The 25,169-nt window shown below is 41.9% G+C and overlaps 1 protein-coding gene across 2 annotated transcripts in view; it reads right to left on the reverse strand.

The window, feature by feature from the left end:
• The window catches only part of CEP89 (centrosomal protein 89), a 98,364-nt gene that overhangs the window by 32,061 nt on the left and 41,134 nt on the right, over nucleotides 1-25,169 (reverse strand). For both annotated transcript variants that reach the window (XM_026652755.1, XM_026652756.1), the window contains 7 exons: nucleotides 23,230-23,280; nucleotides 21,477-21,560; nucleotides 19,408-19,511; nucleotides 13,835-13,950; nucleotides 10,178-10,358; nucleotides 7,466-7,633; nucleotides 5,569-5,710 (listed from right to left, as the gene is read on the reverse strand). In XM_026652755.1, the coding sequence (XP_026508540.1) occupies nucleotides 5,569-5,710; nucleotides 7,466-7,633; nucleotides 10,178-10,358; nucleotides 13,835-13,950; nucleotides 19,408-19,511; nucleotides 21,477-21,560; nucleotides 23,230-23,280 (846 nt within the window). The remainder of the gene's footprint in view (nucleotides 1-5,568; nucleotides 5,711-7,465; nucleotides 7,634-10,177; nucleotides 10,359-13,834; nucleotides 13,951-19,407; nucleotides 19,512-21,476; nucleotides 21,561-23,229; nucleotides 23,281-25,169) is intronic.

Raw genomic sequence — 25,169 nt, forward strand, 5'->3', positions numbered from 1 at the left:
GAGGTAGGCTGCTATGACCGCCATACAGTTCGTGAAGGCCCGGGGGCTGCTGGTAGGCCAAAGGGTAAAACGGTGAATTGGTAATGGCGTTGACCCACTACAAACTTGAGAAATCTTCTGTGGCCATGGAAGATAGAGATGTGAAAATAAGCATCCTTTAAGTCGAGGATGGAGTACCAGTCTACTGGATCCAGAGAGAGAATGATGGAGGCCAGGGAGATCATGCGGAACCTCAGTTTCTTGAGATCTGTTGAGGCGACTTAGGTCCAAGATGGGCCGGAAGCCCCCTTTTGGCCTTCAGGATTAGGAAATACTGGGAGTAGAATCCCTTCCCTCAAGTCTTGAGGAACTTCCTCCACACGTAGAAGGGATTGCACCTCTGGACAAGGAGAAGAAGGATGGGGAGGTGCAAAGAAACTGCAGAGTATAACTGGCTGTCACTGTGTGCAGGACCCAACGATCTGACATTATGAACTATCATGCAGGGCTGAAGAGCAACAGAGAGTCTGAAAATAAAAGGGTAGACGGATTTGAGATGTGACTGGTACTGTGACTTCGGGCACACCTTCAAAAGGCTTGCATGGGCCCACCCAAGTATCTCTGAGACCATGACTGGGAGGCTGACGTGGATGGGAGAAGTTGGCACCATTTGTAACCTCTCCCGTTTCTCTTGTAGGGCTCCTGTCTTGGAGGTGCAGAGAGCCAAGGAGGCTGTTAGGGCCTGAAGTGCTTCCTGGAAGCTGACGGGGTATAAAGGCCTAAGGAGTGCAGGGTGGCCCTCGAGTCCTTCAGGACGTGCAGCCTCATGTCTGTCTGTCTGTCCCAAAAAAAGAGCAGCCTTCAAAGGGGAGGTTCTGGACAGATTGTTGGACCTCTTCTGGGAGTCCGGAGGACTGGAGCCAAGAACCACCTCATGGTGATGGCTGAGGCCATTGTCCTGGCTGCCCAGTTGGCTGCATCCAGAGCCGCCTGATTGGAGATCCTGGCTACATTCTTACCCTCTTCCAGGAGGGCAATGAACTCCGGCCTTGGCTCATGTGGCAGTGAGTCTTTAAATTTACACACTGAGTCCCAAAGATTAAAATCCGATCTCCCCAGCAACGCCTGCTGGTTGGAGATACATAGCTGAAGGCTACCCATTGAATAAACTTTCCCTCCGAAAGATCTAGTCTCTTTCCGTCTTTGTTTCAGAGTAGCACTCGACTGGCTCTGCCTATCCCATTCATTCGCTGTAGTGACCACCAGGGACCCTGGGGATGGGGTGTTGCAAGTACAGGTATTCAAACCCGCTCGCCAGTACATAGTACTTTTTCTCTTCCCTCTTTGAGGTGGAGGGCAGAGAAGGAGTTTTCCACAGGGCTTTGACTGCTCCCATTATCACCTCATTGATGGGCAAGGTGATATCACATCCAGGATGTCAATGAAACTGTGTGCTGACTCTTTGAGCTCTTCGATCTCTAGAACCAGGCTTGCCATGACCTGTTTGAAAAGGTCCTGATAGAACCTGAAAACATCTTGCAGAAGCAGGCTACTGGGCCCTGCGACAGCTTTGTCAGAGGAGGAGGAGGCTTGCATCACAGGAGGGGCTCCTTCCTCTTCTTCTGCTTCAACCCTGACCACCGGAGTCATCTCCTGGTTGTTGGCACTGGGATCAGTGCCAGAGTCAGGATCCGGTGCCGAATAGGAAGGAGTGATAGTCTGTTTCTCCAAAGCTACCGTATAGAGCTATGCACAGATACAAAATTTGTATCTGCATCTGATCCGCAAAAATGATCCACGGACATCAAGCTGATATCTGCAGATTTGCAGAGCTTTACGAATAAGAGCAGTGGGAGGAGGGGTCCCACATTGCGGGAAACCCCCAGGGTTGCGGTACGGCCACTGCATCAGCCAGAGACCTGCTGGCCAGGTACCGGCACCAAAGTCCGGTGGGACGTAGGTTGGGTACTGGTGATATGCCCTGGGTGGAGCAAAAGATTCTCCTTCAGACTCTGAAGAAGAGTCTTCTCGCAGGGACCATGCTGGATCCGTACCCACTTCTGCCTCCACATGATGCCGGGATTCTGGGGGCCGCCAAAGAGTCCATGACCGTGTTGCCGGGATCATGGTAGGCTTACCCTAAAGGGATCCAGCAGTGCCTGGGAAGGAGCCCGATGCTTCCAGTTGCCTGGGCTGGTGAGTGCCCCCTTGGACTGAATGGGATTGGAAGAGAGAAGAGGTTATTCACCGCTTGGAAAGCCTCCAGGGCCAAGGGGACCGTTGGACTACTGGCACCGCAGCAGCTTCCAGGGTCAGCAGAGGATCTCACAATGGACTCAACGCTCTAGGCAGAGTTGACGGTGCCATCTCTGGCTCAGGGGAGGAAGAATGGCCCGGCACACTGGCCTCTCCCCGCTTGTCCCTCTTCTGGTGCGCTGCTTCTTGTGCTTCCTTGGCACCAGAGATGGAGAACGGTGCCAGAAAGAACATGGCGCCAAGGAAGCGCTTCACATAGATGTCAAAGTGCTTGGTACCAATTCGGAGCAGCTCTGCTCCGAGACAGGTCGGGGAGGCCTGTCAGCCTCTATGAGGAAAGCCTTCAGCCAAATGTCCCGGTCTTTTTTTTTTTTTTTTTTTTTTTAGTGCAAGGTCTGAAGTCCCTGCAGATCTGGCACATGTCCTTTACTTGGGTTTCCCACACTTTAAACAGCTGGTGTGTGGGTCACTCACTGGCATATGTTTGCCGCAAGAAGCCCTGAGAACCCTGGGGCAAAGAGTCCTTCGATGAGAGGGGCTAACTATTCACACTACTATATTCGTTAACAATAAGAACTATACACACTAACTACAATAACTATGAATAGAGAAGAGTCCAACCACTGTTAAAGAAGCCTTGCCACAGCAAAAAGGATCATTCCAGCAACCGTCATGGGCGGTAAAGAAGGAACTGAGAGGATACAGGGCCAGTGGCACCCCTTACATCAGCACATATGCGCACGACTCCAGAGGGCACTAGAGCCAGCCCAACGGATACCACTAAGGGAAAAATCTCCAGCAACAGTGGATGCGGCACGCAAACACCTCGCATGGAATGGACATGAGCAAGTACTCAAAGAATATCTTGGTCCCAATTCATAAAGAACATTTTAGAGTACAACCAGAACTTAATTCTGTTGTAAAGTAAATGGAGTTAAAAAAACAAAAAGGAATGATGTATTTAGGGTAACCAGACTGCAAGTGTGAAAAATAGTGACAGAGGGTGGGAGGATAATAGGAGCCTATATAAGAAAAAGCCCCAAATATCGGGACTGTCCCTATAAAATCGGGACATCTGGTCACCCTAGATGTATTCACACTAGTCTTTGTTGCATATCAGGTGCACTGCTGCAAATCACAACTAGTTTGTGCAATGACAGAGGTTGTATCAGTTTTATTGCTGCAGTAATCTAGCTCAGAAGTGGCTAGGCCCTTTCTAAATGGAGGGGGCAGAGTTTCATGGCCAAACTGAAAATGAAAGGAAGTGTTCTTGTTTGAACTGCACATTCCCACTCCTGGGATGCACCAACAATGTGAGCTGCACTGCCAACACATCCTGTGAATGGACAGAGTCAATCTCTAAGACCTCTGGTTACAGGTTAATTTCCCTATCATTGTGGCAATCTCTATATCCAGGAGTAGAAACAAGCCCAGCATGACACTGAGACTTGTCACCAGATAATCTGTGGGGTGCTGCCGTCAGTCATCAGTGAAGTAAGAATATTGACAAGTTCCATAGTGTTTTTCCCTTTCTACTAACCACCTGTTTTTCCTGGGTTAAATTTGAGCCAACTACTTTTAATCTCTGATCATCTCTTCCAGGAATTAGGAAATCTATGTAACAAGGAGTTAGGTTTGGATAGAAGAGTAGTTGTACTGAGTAAATCGGCTAGGATGACTGTCATTTTAGTTTTCTTTATTGGGTTGATGTTATGTTCTTTACTTTCGGAATCAAAATCATCAGGAGTTCTCCATGACCATTAGAGTCCTAATACTCATCAAGTTTTCAGTGTTTTCAGGGTCTTGCCCATAGCTGGACTACACAGGCCACCTGGACACAGGTCATCTACAGTGCCACATTAGCTTTTATTCATTTCACGGATGGTTCTTTCAAAAATATAGTTTCTTTAACACTGCCTCAGAGTTAAAACGCACTAAATCCAATTGAGGGGGAAGAGAGGAGGTTTGGATGAACAGCAATGTCTTGATTTTTCTAAACTGAGCACATACAAATCAGCACAAATTTGTTCTACTTTAAAAAGCAAATGGATAGTGAAATGCATAACTGTCTATTTTCACAAGAAATTATGCTGTATGTGAAAAGTAGGTGCACAGTTGCATGCACATTTTGTGGGTTCATCTCCATGTGCACAGTTTACAAAACTGGGCCTGTCAAGTCCTTGACTGGAATAATTAAACTCTCTCTGACTAACTGTATACTGTTACAGTCCCCCACTCTCACACTAATTAAGTCTGTTATATTATTTCTAATCATGGTCCCTGGGATTATTACAGATGCTTTTAAACACTGATCTATAAAATCTCTTCTTTTGCTCTTTCTATCCAGGTGCTCAAATCTGTTTACACATCTAAATCAGTGGTCTCCAACCTTTTTACACCCAAGATCACTTTTTGAATTTAAGGGCAACCCAGGATCTACCCTGCCCCTCCCCCGAGGCCCTGCCCCGCTCACTCCATTTCCCCCCTCCCTCCGTCGCTCACTCTTCCCCCACCCTCACTCACTTTCACCAGGCTTCGGGAGGGGTGTGGGCTCTGGGCTGGGGCCAAGAAGTTCGCAGTGTGGGAGGGGGCTCTGGGCTGAGCATGGGGCAGGGAGTTGCGGTGCAGGAGGGAGGGAGGGGTAAAAGCTCTGGGAGGGAGTTTGGGTGCCGGAGGGGGCTCCGGGCTGGGGCACAGTGTTGGGGTGCAGGCTCTGGGAGGGAGTTTGGGTGCAGGAGGGAGCTCCGGGCTGGGGCAGAGTGTTGGGCTGCAGGAGGGGGGTATGGGGTGCTGGCTCCGGCGGCACTAATCTCGGGCGGCTCCCGGTCGATGGCGCAGCAAGGCTAAGGCAGGCTCCCTTCCTGCCCCAGCCCCATGCTGCTCTCAGAAGGGGCCAACGTGCCCCTTTGGCCCGGGGGGAGGGGGGAGAGAGACATGGCTCCGCGCGCTGCCCCTCTCTGCAGTCACCGCCCCCGCAGCTCCCATTGGTCACAGTTCCCCATTCCTGGTCAATGGGAGCTGCGGGGGAGGTGCTTGCAGGCAGGAGCACCGTGTGGACACCCCTCCCCGCTGGGGCTGCGGGGGCATGCTGGCCGCTTCTGGGAGCGGCATGGCCGGGGCAGGCAGGGAGCCTGCCTTAGCAGCAGCCCCGCTGCACCACTGGAGATTGCGATCGATTGGGAGAGTCTCTAGGATCAACCAGTCCATCGCAATTGACAGGTTGGTGATCATTGATCTAAACCACTAAATTTTGAAATATTAACCCTCATTGTTAGTTGCTTTCTTTTTTTCATAATAAAACAAGGAAACCTGAAATACCCCTAAAGAACTTACCAAATGTATAAGATGGTCACGTTCCTGACTTATATTCTCTGCCAAGCTAATAAGATTTGCTAAGTACTGATGAGCTGCCACTTCCTTTTCCATTGCTTCTCCCAACTGCTGTTTCAGAAGACATATTTTCTTCTGTGATTTCCTACAAAATATAAACATAAAAACAGGAAAATCTTATTTTTAAGCACTAAACTACTGTATAACAATTTAAAAACATTGTTTTTGTGCATACATTAGCTTTTAAACGGTATTGTCTTACGAGTCAAATCACATGTAAGGAAAGATTCTGAAACAAGATGATTTTAAATATAAAAGATCAATAGATTATAATCTAACCTTAGTACATTAGAAAAACATCTTACATCATCTTTGTCAGTTTACAGGAAGACCAAACCTCTATATTCTCTATTTTTTGGCTGTTTTGTTTCAAGCAATGAGTACTACTGAACTATTTGAATGACTAGCAAATACAGTGAAAACTTTCTAACATACTAGATGGATATAAAAAGATTCTACCAGCATTATAAATATTTTAAAAAATTCTTGTTCACTGAAATAGCTTTATCTCATGGGTATCATATAAAAGAAGTTTGTTCAGTATGGAACAATAAACTCTTCCATAACACTGAATAATTTACCAGTGTTTATTATTCATTAACTCATCATATGCAATCTTTATTATTCATTAACTCATCATATGCAATCTGACAATTTATCTACTTTTATCAAAGACCTAAAAAATCATCAAATGTTTTTTCAGATATGAACTGGCTCAGGATGCCAGGGTTACCACAAGCATCATGGCCTGTGACCACCTTGTATTCTTTCCTGATTTGATGGAGCACGTGATCATAACAAATAATCATTCCAAGAAATATCCTGTGATGCATGATAGCTAGAAATTCATGCTGCACGCCATGCAATAAAAGGGTAATCCAGCATTCTAATAATTACAACACTTTTTTTAGCTGATGGTTCAAAAAATATCAACATTTCAAAATAACATTATTCAGATCATATTTTTGCGTGTTGCAAAAAAGCATCGCAGCATGTGACTCAGCAAATCTGACCCATACTTTATCTTGCATATTTTTCCTAAATTCATTTGTTCACATCTTGGAGATTTTATTATTTTCCTAGGTTCTCTGACATTCTGTCCAGTCCATTACACACAGTTCGCCACAACAGTCTACTATAAGTTGACGATACACATATACTTTTGTTATTTTTTTTATAGTTCTGCATAATACATGCTGCACTGAGGTAGGTACTTAAATTCTATGACAATATTCCTTTTTTACTTGTGAAATGTTTGAATACTGGGCTTAATTTCTAGCTTCAAAATATGCCTACAATATGATTGCTTACCTGAATCAGATAATTGGCTAATTATAATTTTCACATGCATTTTCTCAGTGCAATCATGGTAATTGTGCATGAAAATTATACATTACAATTATTTGGCTAACATATGAAACATCAGTCCTGTATAGGTAATAGAGAAGTTAAATCATATTTCACTGGAAAGACACACAAATTTTAGAGAATATACTTAATTGGTAGCAATAAGACTTCATGTGTCTGGAGTGGGCTGTAGGGGTCGTGGGCCAAGAATATTTTTTCAGTGAGATATTACACCTCTACTCCAATATAACGTGACCCCGATATAACACGAATTCGGATATAGTGCGGTAAAGCAGCGCTCCGGGTGGGCGGGGCTGCGCACTACGGTGGATCAAAGCAAGTTCAATATAACGCGGTTTCACCTATAACCCGGTAAGATTTTTTGGCTCCCGAGGACAGCGTTATATCGGGGTAGAGGTGTACTTTGTTTTTTAAAATGTTAGTGTCGATAGAAGGAGATATCCAAATGAAGAAGAAAAGGAAATAGATAAACCTATTTGTCTTTTGTGCCATTTTCAGCTCAGCTTCCAGGATCTTGTTTTCAGCAACTAGGTCATTTTTCTCTAAGAGCAGGCTCTTTTTCTGTGCTTGCAATGATGCTAGCCTTTCCATTAGATCTTCCAGCTCAGCACTTTGCTTTTCCTGTTCCTGTTGCAACTGACTGCAGAAAAAGACAATATAAAATGGGTATCAAAGATCTACTTCACTGAGAAAATGGACAAGTTACATATTTGACAGTATATTATTGTTTTAGCTTATGTTTTACTTAGGTGTCAAAGATACAGATGTTAAAAACTTTGCTCCAAGTCAAATGGCCAACAAAGCATAATACCAATTGTGACAGACCCAGACCAGTGGGGTACAGGAGTTTGGTAGAGGGCAAATATACTGGTTACTGGATGAGTAGTTTTCTGTTCCCTGAGTGACCAGAGCAGGGGCTGCACTAGAGTAATCAGGAACCTGCTAGAACCAGTTAAGGCAGGCAGGCTAATTAGGACACCTGGAGCCAATTAAGAAGAAGCTGCTAGAATCAATTAAGGCAGGCTAATCAGGCACCTGGGTTTTAAAAGGAGCTCACTTCAGTTTGTGGTGTGAGTGTGAGGAGCTGGGAGCAAGAGGCGCAAGGAGCTGAGAGTGAGAGGGTGTGCTGCTGGAGGACTGAGGAGCACAAGCATTATCAGACACCAGGAGGAAGGTCCTGTGGTGAGAACAAGGAAGGTGTTTGGAGGAGGCCATAGGGAAGTAGCCCAGGGAGTTGTAGCTGTCATGCAGCTGTTACAGGAGGCACTATAGATAGCTGCAGTACACAGGGCCCTGGGCTGGAACCCGGAGTAGAGGGCGGGCCCGGGTTCCCCCCAAACCTCCCAATTGACCTGGACTGTGGGTTCTTCCAGAGGGGAAGGTCTCTTGGCTGTTCCCTAACCCACATGGTGAATCCCTGAGGCAAGAAAATCCGCCAATAAGCGCAGGACCCACCAAGATAGAGGAGGAACTTTGTCACACAATGCAATTACTCAATGGAAAGACATGTACTGGCAACCCTGCTCTAAATAGGATTTATATGTATGCTATATAGTCAAAATGTATCCTTTTCCTGGTATTTGGTTTTACTGGTAACTCAAATAACCACCAATAAAACTGCATGACCAGCAGTGCAGAAAGCGTGTCAATGGATTACTCACAAAGGTAAAAACGTGCTATGCCAAGAGATTAATACATTTCCATCATACCTAGTCTTGAGCAAAAATAACTCATCTGACTGTCATAAAACGTAATGAATTAAGTTCTAGACAACCTGAGGTAGAAAGTTAACATTCTCTCTGAAATATGTCCTTTAAAACACAAATCATGCCATAAAATATCACAGGCCATCAAGCAAAGAACATATTTTCATGGTGGAGGCAGGAGATGGTAAAACAGTTCTCGGTTCATTAAAATAGCTTAGCAGGCATTTTTATAAGAAACTGAGATACATAAATTTAAAACACACTGATGGTTAGTTAGCTATAATTCACTTTAAATCCCTTCACTGTCTTGTAGTTTAAAGTTCTGATATATTTCATTTTTATTATTAAAAACTAAATCTTAGTGAATGGAAAGAGAAGAAATGTTTCTGCACCAGAGGAAAAAAGTAAAAGCTTTTTACTTTTCACCAGAGACTTGTTTGATTCAGACATGTTGTTTGATCAGACTGGATTTATCAAAGTGATGTGCTCCTAGGACCTTTTAAGTTTATCTGTATCTTTCCCCTAGAGTATGGGTTGGCTACCTGAAATATTATAGACTGTTGGGCATGACATGTTTATTGCCAACTTTTGTTTATTCTTTATGTGGTATCTTGCTAGACTTTCAAGATTTTATAAATGGGGATGGACATTTAATTGACATATCAGATGTTTTTCCCAATCTGTTGTACTGTAGTACTTGGCATTGCTTAGTGTTTTGTCCTGATTTCTCATACTTGAAATTGTGGAGAATGGAGAACAACAGTGTTTTCAGTTTGAGATCTGAGTACATTTTATACATTTGTCACCAAAGAAGGGAACAAGAAATTGAAAACAATTCAGAAATAAGGAAAACAGCTTCTAAGGTTAATATGATTATCTTATTTCCAATAAAGCAGTTTTCTTATAACAAAAAGACTTCAGTATTTACAATGCAAATTTTGCATCTTTGTGCTAGGGCATGAGAACTAAGTGAATTTTTAAAATGTAATCAAGCAATGGTAATAGTGAAAAATACATCAGGATTTTTAAATTCAGTTTTAATTGTCCATAGTGTTACCGGTAATGACATTTGTTTTCTAAAAATATAATTTTTAAATGTTTTCCCTTGGGGGAAATTTTTTTTGTTTTTTTGTTTGGTGCGTTTTTTGTTTTAGTTTACATGCTGTTTTATCTAGGTATAAATATGGGTGAAATCCTGGCAAAATGTCCATTGATTTCAACGGAACCAGAATTTCCCCCTATGTTTTTATCAGACTAAAAAATTAAGTTAAGAGTTTTCTAAAATAGTATTGCTCTACCTTCTTTGTACTTTGCCAGCTACCTTAACAACATATGGATCTTGATGGAAAAGAACACTGGTGATTGGGTCCTGTTGCAGCAAAGGGATCTGTATGGGTATAAGAGCCTGCTCATGTGGATACTTTGCAGGATCGAGGCCTTTCACACCACTTGTCTGTATACAGTATATAGACCCATACCTTCTTAATGCAGTTACCAAAGCAACATGCTCCTCTGCTGTTACTCTGCCATTCAGATTGGCTTTCAGTTCTTCACACGTGGAGCATAAAGACTTCAGCTGCTTCTGATTCTCTGATATCTCCTCTTCCTGGCTCTGTTTCTTAGCTTCCAAAACCATTAGCTGTTTGGTCAATTTTGAAACTTCATGGGGGGGAAAAAAAAACTGTTGACACAACAGACCTAAACCACAAATCAAGTCAAAATTCTAAATAAAACAACAGGACATAATTTAATAGCTGCATTAAGCACTGGACCAACTGTTGCTTGACTTGTCAAATTAAGTATTGCACTTTTATCCTATGGCTTCTGCTATCTGTCAAGCAGTTTATCGAGATTCTAGTCTTATCCACAGTTAAGAACAAAGAGAAAATCCTTCTGTTATAAACCTGAGTTTTCACTAACTTCTTCCTTGGCCAAAACTAAACCTCAACCAACCCACCTGAAATTCTATGTGTATGTTCTTATGGCAGGGCAGAGGGGGGGTTATTTGTTTGTTTCCTGGAAGATTTGGGGCAAACTGGAGAACTGTTTGGAAGATATGAGTGTGTGTGTGTATGTATATATGTGTGTGTGTGTGTGTGTGTGTGTGTGTGTGTATATCTATACCGGCGAGCCTATCTTACGCGGGGGTTCCGTTCTGCGGTTAGCGCTATAGTGAAAACCGCGTATAGTCAAAATTACATTGAGTTGAATGGCGGGCGGAATCACCCGCACTACAAGTACAGTATTAAAATTGTTGTTTTTCTCTTTTTTTGTTTGTTTTGTTTTTGCCTACCGCGTAAAGCTGAAATTGCGCATGTTAAATGCGCGTAAGGTGCAACAGATCTGTATATCAAAAAAAAGTTGTTCACTTCTTGGATATTTTCTTGATGTATTTTGGCTCGTCACAACCCCAGAACAGTTTGGCCTAGAAACTTCAAATTAGTTTGACTCTGTTGGTCTTGGTGAGGATTGGTGCCTTTTTTGAGGGGGAGGGATAGCTCAGTGGTTTGTGCATTGGCCTGCTAAACCCAGGGTTGTGAGTTCAGTCCTTGAGGGGGCCACTTAGGGATCTGGGGCAAAAATCAGTACTTGGTCCTGCTAGTGAAGGCAGGGGGCTGGACTTGAATGACCTTTCGGGGCCCCTTCCAGTTCTATGAGATAGGTATATCTCCACATATTTATTTAGTAGCTTTGAGTTACAGAATGAATGATTTTTTTTTTAATTTAAAAACACTTGCTATGAATATTAGCAGCCCCGTGGAGTTCTAAACTCTGCATGGGCCCTGATGCAGACTTCATAAAGTTTCATATGCCAGGTGCAGATTTTATAGTTAGTACTGCAGCCCATGAGTTAAGACCTCTTCAATGTTCCCAGTATACACAGAAACTTCCCAAGACTGTGGATTTCTGAAAGCCAATTCAACTAAAGCACAGAAGCCAAGGAACTTTAGAATTTTACTTTTCTCATGGCTCTCTGAGATGTCAAGGGAGGAACACCTATATGGCCTCTAACTTCAGTAATGTATACCCTATAACAGAGGTGGGCAAACTATGGCCCGCGAGCCACATCCAGCCCATGGGACCGTCCTGCCTGGCCCCTGAGCTCCCAGCCAGAGAGGCTAGCCCCCGGCCCCTCCCCTGCTGTCTCCCCTCCCCCGCAGCCTCAGTTCACTGCGCCGCCAGCGCAATGGCGTGGCTGGCTCTGGCATGGTAAGGGGGTGGGGAGTGGGAGATCCTGGGGGGCAGTCAGGGGACAGAGCAGGGGCGGTTGGATGGGGCGGAGGTTCGGGGGGGGCGTGGTCAGGGAACTGGGAATAGGGGGGGCTGGATAGGCATGGGAGTCCCGGGGGGCCTGTCAGGGGGCGGGGGTGTGGATAGGGGTCAGGGCATTTAGGGGACAGGGAGCAGGGGGGGTTGTGTGGGTCAGGGGCTCTGGGGGGGGCAGTCAGGGGACAGGGAGCGGGGGGGTTGGATAGGTCGGGGGTTCTGCAGGGGGCAGTCAGGGACGGGAAGTGGGAGGGGGTGGATGGGGGCGGGGCAGGCTGTTTGGGGAGGCACAGCCTTCCCTACCTGGACCGCCATATAGTTTTGCAACCCAGATGTGGCCTTTGGGCCAAAAAGTTTGCCCATCCCTGCCCTATAATGTAAGAGGTGGGTGTGGCTTAAAATGTACATAGCCAAAAATTAATATCCTTTAATATCCTCAGGTAAATCACATGGTCATCTGTGTTCACCTACAAGATTCCTTCCTAGGTTCAAAGAATCTCAGTGACACATCCAAGTTATGTGTTATACATAGCAAATAACTACTATACTAGGATACTTATCACATTTTTGCAATCATACCTTCAATAGAAAATGTAGGATTTGTGGGACACAGTTAAGATTTTTCAGGGTACATTAAACTGAATTTCCATACTTTCACAATTATTTTACTAGAAGTGTGGCTTTCTATATTCGGGTTTTAAACTACAACCTATTTTAAGGTGGTTTTTTTCCCTTTAGATCCTGCTAAGTTTCTAAATGTTCATAGGATTTTGCTGGTATAATAATACACCACAAGTAGCAGAATGATTCTTTATCTAGAATCTTTTCCCTCTTACACTTTGTTTTCTTCCTTGCATGTAATTAATGTTCTGAAATCAACTACCAATTAAGGAGTACAAATCTGAATTAAACTGTGTATGTTGTGGGCTTGATTCTCACTATAAAAGATGTCATGAAATTTTAAGAAAGGTAGGTTATAAAAATTAGTAGAATCAATAATGTTATTTTTGAGATAATTAACTATTGTAAAGCAATGAACATTACCTACAAAACAGAAAATAAAATCACACAGACTCCAAATGATTTATCTTATACAATATTTAAATAAGATCATACTGTTTAACATATTTAATACTACATAAAGCTAAAAGCATTCTAAAATTACTAACAAAACATACTTTTGTACATAAATAAAATATTATTTTACACTTCTGGTCACTATTTCCAGTAGAGAAAGTGACTTCTGATTAACACATTTTGGTTCAAGATGGTATGTATTACATAATGTCTGCAAGGGAAATAACTTGGATATTGATTGTAATTATATTATTTTGACTTAATGGTGCTTTTAGGCATGTATTAATTAAAATAATACTGCAGTACTATCTCTGCTACAATCCAATTAATCCACTCACACCCCAGTCCTGGCCTCACAAAGTTGCAAGACCTCCTCGTTAACCTTCTTCCAGCACTGGCAAAGACAGCCATCCATTACACCAGGAGAAAGCTAGACAGGGTCATATTCTGCAACTATGGGGTCTATTTCCATTCCCTTCTCCGTTCACAAATCCAGGCAGAGTTCCTCTGGGCAGTGTCCACTGACTCCCTAGATGCCTTTGAGGAACAGTGGGCGCTGTCCAGGGTTCTCTGTTCGGTATCCTCCTCTGGATCCCTGATTCTTTACCTCAGACCTCATCCTACTCCTGTTGAATCATTTGCTGTCTTCCATATTCAACTGATCCCTGAGTCCAGTGGTTCTTCCTCATTAATTGAGGGGGAAGGCCTTTAGTTTTGGGCAGGCCTATGCCGGCCCATCCCCAGTACTTCAAATAGTACAGTCAAAGTAAGTAGCAATTGAAGTATCTTACCTTCCTGAAGATGTTGGTTGTAACTCTCCTTTGCTTTAGCCTGCTGAATTTCAAGTTGCTCCATCAACACTCCATTTTCTTCCAAAACCAGCTTTGCCTGAGTTTGCAGCTGCTGCCTATGATGATGATTGATTTAGAAATAATGTACCACTCAAACATTAGTAAGTTAAATAATTAAAAGAAGACACAGAAATGAACCTTACATTAATTTTAGACTGGTATTTTGCATCCTTAACTTCAAGAAGCTTAATGACTGAACCCAGATTACTTTAAGGTTATTAGAGTGCAATTATTACATTACAATGTCATTTTCATATGAAAATACCTCCTTAAAAGTACGTTTTACTTTCTAGAATGTTGAAAACAAAATATGAATGAAGAGGGGAAATGCAACAACAATGCAGAAAAAAAGATGTGTATCTGACAGATATGGCAATTTCCTGAATATCCCTGAAAGACCTTATTGAATTAAATTTAAGTATTTTTGGGGTCCATTATATTAAATAGATGGTTTATGTATTATTGTGGTCTGGGATTGTATGTAGCCTCTCAAAGGAGATGTGATAGATGTGTGACCTGCGGGCTCAGAAGACTATATTGAACAATGTGCCAGACAAGCATTTCTTGGAAGAAAACACGGTAAGTGGTTTTCCTGGGGAATATCTAGGGGGAGGTAAATGCAAATTCCCCACCCTCAACACAATTATGCAGAAACCCAGTCTTTTGAAGCTATGCCCCTGAGGAGTGAGCCATTGTCTGCTGTTCACCTATTACATGAGGCCATGATCAAAGGCCCAAGCTGTATAAAGGAAAGACTGACCTATTCATGATTGTTCTTGTTTGGAATCTGAAACAGTTATGAACTTGTAACCACAGGAAAACCCAGCTGTAGGTTTTGAAGGACTGACATCTACCAGAGCCTGAGGTTGGAGTTGGTGTGACTTCTGGTAAGCTTTTCAGCATGCATGTGAGTTCTTTTATTGTTTTAATGTTTTCTCAGTAATGCTTTCCCCTTACGAATAAATGTTTAGAGAGAGTTATGTGGGAGCTTGTTGGTGCCCTTGAGGGACCACAGAGTGGGTATAAAGGTGCAGTTGCCCTGAACTGTGATAATGTATATTTGAATTAAAGCCAGATGGCTCTCCTTTGTGCCAAGTGCATGAAGGAGAGGATAGCCAAATGCTTAATACTGGATCACATAAAATATATCTTAAGACTTGCTAAGTCATCAGTTCACAGCTTATAGATCTAGAAATAGTTGCCAGTGCTAGTCATATAAATGCTATTTATGGGACTTGGAAAAGAGAGCCTTTTAATCTTAGCTACCTCTAGCATACAACTGATCCTTTGCTCTATACTAGGCATTAATATAGCCTTCTAGGAAGCAAATACAAGTCTTTTTGCTGTTAGGAAAAGTCTAAGGAACTATTTGTGTTCTGATGTGATAGCCGGAAAAGTAGAGAAGTATTGTCCAGGATGCAAGCAGAAATATAAGAAATGTGGACACTTTGAAGACAAATAAGATGCAGTTCATTTGTTTGTGACCACCTGATATCATACAAAACCACCAAATCAATTAGCTAAACTTTACCCAGTCATAAGATATAGGGCTAACAGTTATCAATGATATCAATATTAACAAAAGTTTATAGATGTGACCAAAACAAGAAAAATGTAGCCTTATCATATATAGAGTGTTGCAGTATGTACAGCTTGATAATATTGTCTGTTACAATACACGAGTAGAGTGTGCAAAATGACTATGTCAAAAAGACTATGAGTACGCAGCATCACAGGCTATAGAAGGCCACACAGGACCTGGGTATGTAATCAAGCGGCTAGACAGTGCTGCTGCAGCTTCAATGCTATTGTTATTTGAGATAGATAGATAATCAAAGCTAGGTCGGATATGTCTACACACGTGGCAGTCACACTTCTGACTGCAGTGTAGATATATTCTATACTCCCATTCTTGTCTGTCTATATCATATAAATGTAGTGTGAGTGTTCATGAATTTAATTGCAACATGTTTGGATTAGGTTGCTTGTGGATGCCCCAAACACATCCTGGTGGCCACTAGTCATTTGACCTTAAAATATGAAGCTGGGGTCTGACCACACAAGAATGCACCAATGATCATAGCTGTCCTGAAGATTCCTACAGTTCCGGTTGGCAAATTGGACCAATGGTGGACAAAATTATTCTAAATCTGGTGGGGAAATCATATAATAAAAATTGCCTCCCTCTCCCCAATATCTTGCTACTCATATGAAGGTGGGATTATGTTGCTAGCAGTTTTTCCCCAAAGACTTCTGAAATTTGGGGAAGGGATCATAAGCAGCCATCCCTTGAGATTTCTAAAGTCCCTACATTTCTGAAGTCCCTACTAATGGGCTAGTGCCCCCCACCTGTGGAATTCGGAGGTGGTCCAATGTTATTACTGGTGGTTCTAGGACTAAGCTCTGCCCTTCATCTCAGGCCACCAGAAGAGTTCTTCCACAGCGGTAAAAACACTCCAACTAATTATTAGCATTAAGAAAACTTGATATAATGTATTAAATTAGCCTTAAGACAATATATGTCTATGTCTCCCTTTAGAGACAATTTATATTCTGGTCATTTACCAGACTAGTAGGGTGGGTTGAATTCAGAGAGAGCTGCTAACAGGGAAAAAAAAATTACCAGGTAAGAAATTTCTCATTTTGTTGCACAGTTTCTTTCCTCATTCATTACTAAAGGGAAGTAGCAAGCAAGAAATCCTAGAAGCAGGGAGAGAAAGAATAAGTAGAGTTTTATAGTAGAATTACAGGCAGGAATGGAAGTCGTTCCCACCCCTCTCCCCCCGCCACCATAGAAAGCAAGAACTTCATAAATTAAGGAGTTATGTGGGAACCAACCCAGTAGCAACTTCCTACAAAAGGATGAATCTGCAAAGGAATGGAAACTTACTTTGCAACGTTTTTCAGATGAGGCTCATACATTCTCCACATCTTGCCTGTAGCAACTTTGAGACTTAAGGCCTTGGCATTTTGGATAAAATGAGATGAACAGGGTACAGTTGGCATATGTACTCCATTTTACAGTTCTAGGAATGCCCATTTTATGCCACAACCTTCCAAGGGTTACAACAAAATGATGAGATTCCAAGAATTGTAGAAAGAGAGAACTTACTTTAAACAGAGAGGTTTCTAGAGCTATAAGAATATTCTTTCCCTCATGATAAAAGCAGTGTGGTTCTTGTATAGATCATCATCTCTTTTCTCGCAGCACCAAGGTTCAGTAGGGCTGATGATGAGTAGATTCCATCCATATCTGTGTTGAGCCACAATTTGAGCTTGTTGGGGTGCTGACTGGATGGTTTTATATACCATATTATACCACTGTCTCCTTGGATGTCCACTGCTTCTCTCTCCTTGTACTCTTTAGCTTTTCTAGATACGCATTTAAGGTTACAAACATTTTTATTCAGGCATGCAAACATTCTGCTGGAAGTAGCTATCCGCTTGTTGATGTCATTCATCTTCATAGCAGTTGTCATAGGTTATGATGGAACCCAACTAGCAGAAACTGTCTACTTGTTTAATGTCTACACCATAATGTCTAGTTTAGCCTGTTTCTTGATGTTACCATTAGTTTGATAGTTTGTTCACTCGTGTTTAATCCCCATTCTCTGGCTGTTATATACAGGTTAATTGCTGCTTCTTGGCTGTATTCCTCCATAGGCATTATCACTATATTGTCTGCAAAGTCAAGGTGATTGATAATTTGCCCCCAATATTTTGCGGCCTCCGCCAATGTTACTAAGGGAGTTAGACAAAATGTTTTTCTAAATATAGAGCAAAAAGTACTGGACTGAGTACATATCCCTGCTTGACTCCAGTTTTCATTGAAAATCAGCCACTAACACATACTGCCATACAGACTCTGCAGTATTTGAATCAACTTGCTGATAAAACCATATCACTTGAGTGCCTTCTACAGAGTCTCTCTGTTAATGGAGTCAAAAGCCACAGCAAATACTCCCTGATGGGGAGAAGAGATTTAACCCCTAATTTTCACCCCACTTATTCGTTAACAATATTAATTGCTGCCTTGCAAAGGACACATTTGTTTTTTTCCTTTTTGGGACCCAGACTCACTCAAGGGGAAGTCTTGCAAATCCCAGAATCCTGAGAACCCCCCAATTTCCAGTGGGAGGAAGAGGAGCTGTGGAGGAGTCCTGCTTCTTCCCCTAGGGAGTGGAGGACCCACTTTGGTTTCTGGAGGAGGGGACAGGAAAGAGACTCTGGATCCTTTCCAGGATTCCCATTCCATTCCAGACCTGTTGTGAGACTTACCCCCTGAGTTGTCCAGATAACTTTTTCCTCATTCTTAGACTCTTTTACCAAAAGCTCAGAAGCTCCTGAACAGGCTTGTTTGCATTGGAGTCCCAGTTCCTTGGAGCAGTGGGGAACTGACATGCCAGTCTGCCTCTGAGCACCATACCCTGGCAATGTGCAATATGAGGGTCAGCTAGCTGGGTACAGGAAGGGCACAAGTGATCCTCTGTAAAGCCTGTAAATGCTGCCTCACACAGGGAATACCACTTGGATTTAAGCCAGGTGTTTGTAGGACAGTTCTGACATGCATGCCTGAGTGGGAGCAGAGGAGTCCAGCAAGTAGGTGCTGAAGCAGCAGATCCAAGTGGTTATAATCGTCATGTATGTTGCTATGTATCAGAGGGGTAGCCGTGTTAGTCTGAATCTGTAAAAAGCAACAGAGGGTCCTGTGGCACCTTTAAGACTAACAGAAGTATTGGGAGCATAAGCTTTCGTGGGTAAGAACCTCACTTCTTCAGATGTATGTTGCTATTTACCCAATCTGAGGCGGGGGGGAGGGGGAATATAAATTGCTACTGCACAAAACAAAATAAAAGGTTTTAAAACAAAATGGTTGGAAGAAACTGAATCGCAAACTTGTTCTACTACCAAAGGCAGAAAATCTGGGTGGCCTCAGCTGAAGGGCAGAGCTTAGTTGTGGAACATCCAGCAACCATGCTGGATGGCCTCCAAATTCCACAGGTGGGGAGCATTTGTAATGAATGAGGACAGAAGCAGTGTATCAGAAATAGTCAATTCTGGTAAAGTTGAATAATTTTTGAATAAAACTTACTTTACTTGATTTTAAGATTAGTAAATTAACTGATTAATTAAAACATTTGAAAGAGAGTTTTATAGAGAAATGGTTAGTGTACAGTGTACACTGACTCTCTTCTCTTTTGGGATATGAAGTTTACTTCAAATTAAATCAAAGAGACTGAAAATATTGTCCTAGAAAAATCACAGATATCATGAAGATTTGTACATTGGACAGATCTTAACAAACGTGTATCAAATGTACAAAATCTTTCCTACTGGTATTGAGTATTTGACATTAAGGGACTACATTTCAAAATCAAACTCCCATTGACTTACATGGAGCCAGGATTTCACCTGTCGTGTTTATATGCTCTTAAAAGTCTGTTTGTATAAGAGTAGTATAATAAGAGTACTTTTTCACTAATTTCTAATAAATACAAACAAAATCCACTTGCCATTCCTTCAGGGTAACAGAACTATTTTTATTTAATTGCTGGTGCAGTTGTTCATTCTCCTTCACCAATTCTTCAACTCGTATCCTAAACTTCTTCATGTCCTCCTGAAATACAAATAAATTCACATAAAAATATCAAAACATACATATTTTGCTTCAGCCTCATGCTATAAGAAATATTTTTATTAACTTATATCTGAGTGTATTTATATCATGCATGTAAGAATAGTAAGTTTACTTGACTGCCCATCTTTAACTCAGTTTGTTAGTGTCAGTGCTGCTGAAGGAAGCATACCCATACCTACATTGAAAATTACTTAACTGATTTAAATATAATTTGGTAAAAAATATATGCATTTTCTGTATTTAAAAAAAAAAAAAACACCACTGAGAGAGAGGTTTTGGCTTCATGTCCTATGATACAGCCAAATTACAACCTCCCAAATAATGGAGGTTTATTGGAGTTACCAGATGATGCTACTAATTTTCAGTATACTTGATTATGGAAATATATTATGGTGAACTTACAAAAACAGAGCCCTAGGTGTCTTCTGTTCATCCTTGTGAGGAAGAAGAATATTGAAAGATACAAGACTTTTGCTCTGAGGCTGAAATTTATTTCCTTGCAATTGGCCCAAAATATCTCGTTGTAGAAAGGAATGAACACAGCAGATGCACAGGAAAGCTTTGCAACTTGTGTCCATTGCAGAGGTTGGTTCTGTGCTGTTTTCAATAGATTCAGTGGCCAAGAATTCTCCCTGAGAGTAGGGTTGCCAACTTTGATTGCAGAAAAGTGAACAACCTTGCCCCACCCCTACCCCACCCTTTCTCCAAGGCCACACCCCTGCTCACTCCATCCCCCCTGCCTCCGTTGGTCGCTCTCACTCACTCATTTTCACTGGGCTGGGGCAGGAGGCTGGAGTGCAGGAGGAGGTGAGGGCTCCAGCTGGGAGTGCAGGAGGGGACTCTGGGCTGGGCCGAAGGGTTTGGAGTGTGGGCAGGGGCACCGGGTTGGGGTAGGGGGTGGGGGTACAGGCTTCAGGGTGGGACAAGAAATGAGGGGTTCAGGATGTGGGAGGAGGCTCTGGGCTGGGGCAGGGGGTGTGAGGGGATGAGGGGTTTGGGGTGCAGGAAGGGGCTCCGGGCTGGGGCTGAGGGGTTCAGAGTATGGGAGGGAACTCAGGGCTAGGGTGAGGGTGCGGGCTCTGGGAGGGAGTTTGGGTGTGGGAGGGGGCTCAGGGCTGGGGCAGGGGTTGAGATGCAGAAGGGGGTGTTTGGGGTGCGGGCTCCAGGCAATGCTTAACTCAAGCGGCTCCCGGAAGCAGCTGGCATGTCCCTCCAGTCCCTAGGCGCAGGGGCAGCCAGGGGGCTCTGTGTGCTGCCGCCGTCCACAGGCACTGCCCCCGCAGCTCCCATTGGCTGCTGTTCCTGGCCAATGGGAACTGTAGAGCCATCGCTCGGGGTGGCACCTGTGCTGCAGGTAAGGGCAGCGCACGGAGCCCCCCTGGCCGCCCTTGCACCTAGAAGTTGGAGGGATATGCCAGCCGCTTCCAGGAGCCACATGGAGCCGGCTGATGCAGCCAACTGGACTTTTAACGGCAGCTGACCGGAGCCGCCAGGGTCCCTTTTCGACCGGGCATTCTGGTCGAAAACCAGACGCCTGGCAACCCTACCAGAGAGGGTGGAAGAAGGCAGTGGTCACTATTAAAACCTCTAGGGGCTGCAATGCAATCTTACAATCTTCCCTATTGGTTGCAAAGGTGAATTCTTTCCTTCCCAAACTGCAGTTGAGACCTCCGCACAAAGTCTATTTACTCTGGTTTTCACCCTGAAAGGACAATTCTTGTACATCTCAATGCTCTGCCAGCTCACAAAAACAAAACAGAGAAAGCAGGCAGAAAAAACAGATGGCATAATGTGTATGCAAGCCAAAAATCAGAGCAAAGCTAGTTCTAATTTTAGGCCTCCAACAGCTTTGACAAGATCCCTTTAAGGATTTCAACAGTTTGTGATGTGTTCCTATTTATTTCCACTTTACTGTTAATTTTTTTTAATTATTTGCCAACTTGCCTCATGTGCAAGATTTAAATCTTCCTTTTCTCGCATTCTGTCTTCATATGCCAGTAGGAGAGGTGACAAATATTTCATATCCAGCTGAAGGAAAAGACCCAATGTATTTTAATCCATGGAAATATATTCAAAAACATATAAATATTTTAGGTTCCTTCTTTAGTTCCATATTTAACTTTTAATGTAGTCAGATTCAAGCCAGAGTTTAAGTAAAATGAATGAATACGCTGAAAATGTAGAACTCCGCACAATACACAGGCCAATAGATAGTGCAAAAATTGATGAAAAGATGAATTTTTATAAGCAGAAAATAAAGGCCTGATTTTACATGATGGTTGTGTGCTCTCAACTCCCATTAACTGCATCTGCAGGTGATTTCAATGGGAGTTCAAGGGAGCCACTAGCTCATAGAATTCCTTATAATGAGAACTATAAAAGATACTGTACATTGATTCACAAAACTCAGAACACCATTAACTTCAATAGGAATTGTGAGTGCTTAGTACCTCCCAGGAGATGGCTCAGCACTGCAGGTTCAGCCTGTGTGCTAAATTCTGGCTCTCACAGGCATTTTTGTAAGCAGGAAAAGCCAAAGCTGAGAGAGAACTGCTCAACTGGTGAACTTGAACCTGTCCTGGCTACCTAAAAAACACCGGATCTCACACTCTGCAAGTCCTCCATGGTTCTGATTGTGAAGGGGGGTGGTCCATTTTAGCACATTCCCACTGAGTGAACTCCAATGCACTCACCTTGCTTGAATTACTTGTGCTCTTGGTACACTGTGCAGGTGAAGGTGCAGGGATTATGCAAGCATTCATAGGCCAACTAGAATGTCCACGTTTTCCTGGGACATTATTAAGCCAAGTATTGGTAAAGTTTGATCCTGCTTAGTTTGAGATCTGACAAAACCACACACCAAGGTGCTATGGCTACAAACTAAGAGCATCTTTTTCACTATCCTGCCAAATTCTAAATTCAGGATTGAAGTCAGAGGCTATTTATGTGTTTAAAATTAAGCACCTGCATAAATGCATTCTGGTCCATACATCTAAGAAGTTGGAGAAAGGACTTTTCCTGCATTTTTGATATTGTTTAAAGTGTTTGACTAAACATAGAAGTGGTGGAGGGGAATCTTGAATTTCGGATTTGGCTGGAAAATTGAGACATTTTGTTTTAAATATTAAATAATTATATTTTATAAAATCTGTATAAGTATTTTGTTCCTCTTTTAAGATTACCAACTTTTTAAATATTGTTTTTCATAAAATTTTGCAGTTCTTCTTTAGGGAGGATATACTCTCTACAGTACCTGGATAAAATATGCCATTTGTCAGCATTTGAGCTGTGCTTTTTTGTAGCTCTTAAATAATTTTAAAAATACAGTTAATCAACAGTTCCTGCAATTACATTATATACTGGACAATATCAAACAATAGCAATTTTTTCCACTTCTCACTAATGTGTTTTTGAATGAAGGCCATAACTCACAATAACTTCAATAGCAGATGTACATGTTTAATGCAGGGCTGAATTTTGCCCCCTATCTTAAATCATAGTATAAAGATTAATAAATGCCCATCATCTCATAACTGCTAGCATGTAGTAGCTCAGCACAGTATCCAAACAATATTCTGTAGATTTAAATATTTCTGTTTCAAATTTATTTGGAAAGTATACAAATTTTAGAAAAAGCTAAGATTAAATACAACAATTAACCAATATATAGTAAAGGTAAAGATACTGATTTACTTACCAGCCAGGGAGGGGGTGGCCCTTTCGTTGGCAGACCTCCAATTTTTATATTCTAAAATAATTTTAGAAAATTGGAATTCAAATTAAACTGTTTCTGCTTTTTGATTCCTCAAGCATTGTCCACTCGTAAACCAAATGACTCATAGGAATCTTTATACTCAGACATATGTTTCTAAGTAGATAATATGTATAGTACTTACAGATTCACCAAAACTGAGACTTTCTATTCTTATTGATATAACGTAAAGCATAATTTAATCCAGGCTAGTTTACTGGTAAATTCTCAATTTAATTTTCATAAATATCTGTATCAATCTGAGAATTTAAGATAAGTCTGAAGAGTATGGTATTATAAAAGGAACTCTAAATAGAATGTAGGAATACTGGTAAATTTTGGTGTGAAAAGAAGGATTATTTGAACCATAACATAAATGGGTCATGGTGAGGAAACCATTCCTTTCATGAGTTTATTTTAATAAAAAAAGGATTTAAAAAATCTCTACTGAAGGCAAAGGGGTATATTTTCCACCAGAAGCACACGCATAGTTTCAATTAAGCATAAAATCAAGTTGTCATTTTGATGTATCTGTGAAATTTATACAGCCCCCATTATCACAGTAACTGAGCATCTCACAATCTTTAATGTATTTATCCTTACAAGGTAGGAGGTACATAAGGACATAGAACTGTAAGGGACCTCCTGGATCATTGAGTCCAGTCTCCTGCTATTGCAGGCAACCCCGTTGTATCATCCCCTTCATAAACATTCAGGCTGCATCCTGACAGTAATATTCTTCCCCTTTGACAGATGGGGAATTGAGGCACAGAGAAACTGGGTGACTTGCCTATATTCAGAGAGGAAGTCTGTGGTGGAGCAGGGAAGTGCCCAGGCTTCCCGAGTCCCTTGCTAGTGCTCTAACTGCTGAGAAGGATAAATGTGAAACTTCTCTTTGTTCAGTTACCCCATGTTAACACTTGCTTGTGTGATTTACAAAAAATAGTTGTAATTTACTTCTGATTATTTGTAAGTCTTTCCATGGTGCTCAGCACCAATCAAAGGTTCTCAAAAGGCTTTATGATTAGACCTATTATCTAATTTAACCATGTCAATGTCTTTCACTTTTCTAAATATCTAAGCAATAAGAGGAATTAAATGTTTGCCTAGTTATATTGTGTACTGCTTAAAGTGGTAATACATTATTGTATTTATAGACTTACAGAAAGACATTGTAAATCATGACAACTACCATCACAGCTAGCATTAGTTTTCATTCCTGTAGTAGTCTCAGTTAAGGCCACATGTTGAACAACCATTTAAAAAAAAAAAAAAAAAAAAGGTACACATTTGTCAGAAGCTTCATATTTAAAGCTTATTATTTCCACTTTCATCTATTTGCTATTTCCTCCTTTCAAAAGCATTGAATTCAGACCACAAATACCAAAAAACTCTGAAGATTTTGCTACCAGCTATAAATTATGCATTTTAAGATATATTAAAACTTAAAAGCATAGTGAATTCTAGTCATATCCTTTGAATGATCAATTAAAAAAAAAAAGACTTAGTTGAGAAATAGTAAGGAGGATGTAAGTATCTCTAGGGAGCTAAGATGTAGGATTTACTGTCAAGAAGAATTAGCAGGTAGCAAGGAGGTTCTGCTGCAAAATGGCCTTTACCTCTTCTGTAAAAAGCTTAATGAATAGATGTCTGAATCATAGTTCAATGAGCTTTCACAGCATTTGCAAAAGATGGATAGCTATGATTAGTTGATAAAGGAGAAGTAGCTGAACAAGAAATGCCAGCAAGCATATAATTTACTGTTTCCTTAAATTAAGTATATTGAACAGCAGAGTAGCTAACCATGTCGAGTCGTTAAATTGGATAATATTTTTTAAATGCAGACTTTTTTTTTTTTTTCAGCCAAAAAGACTTCTTGTATCAGC

Source organism: Terrapene carolina, unplaced genomic scaffold (assembly GCF_002925995.2).
Source record: "Terrapene carolina triunguis isolate 2854851 unplaced genomic scaffold, T_m_triunguis-2.0 Scaffold130, whole genome shotgun sequence".
Classification (NCBI taxonomy): Eukaryota; Metazoa; Chordata; order Testudines; family Emydidae; genus Terrapene; species Terrapene triunguis.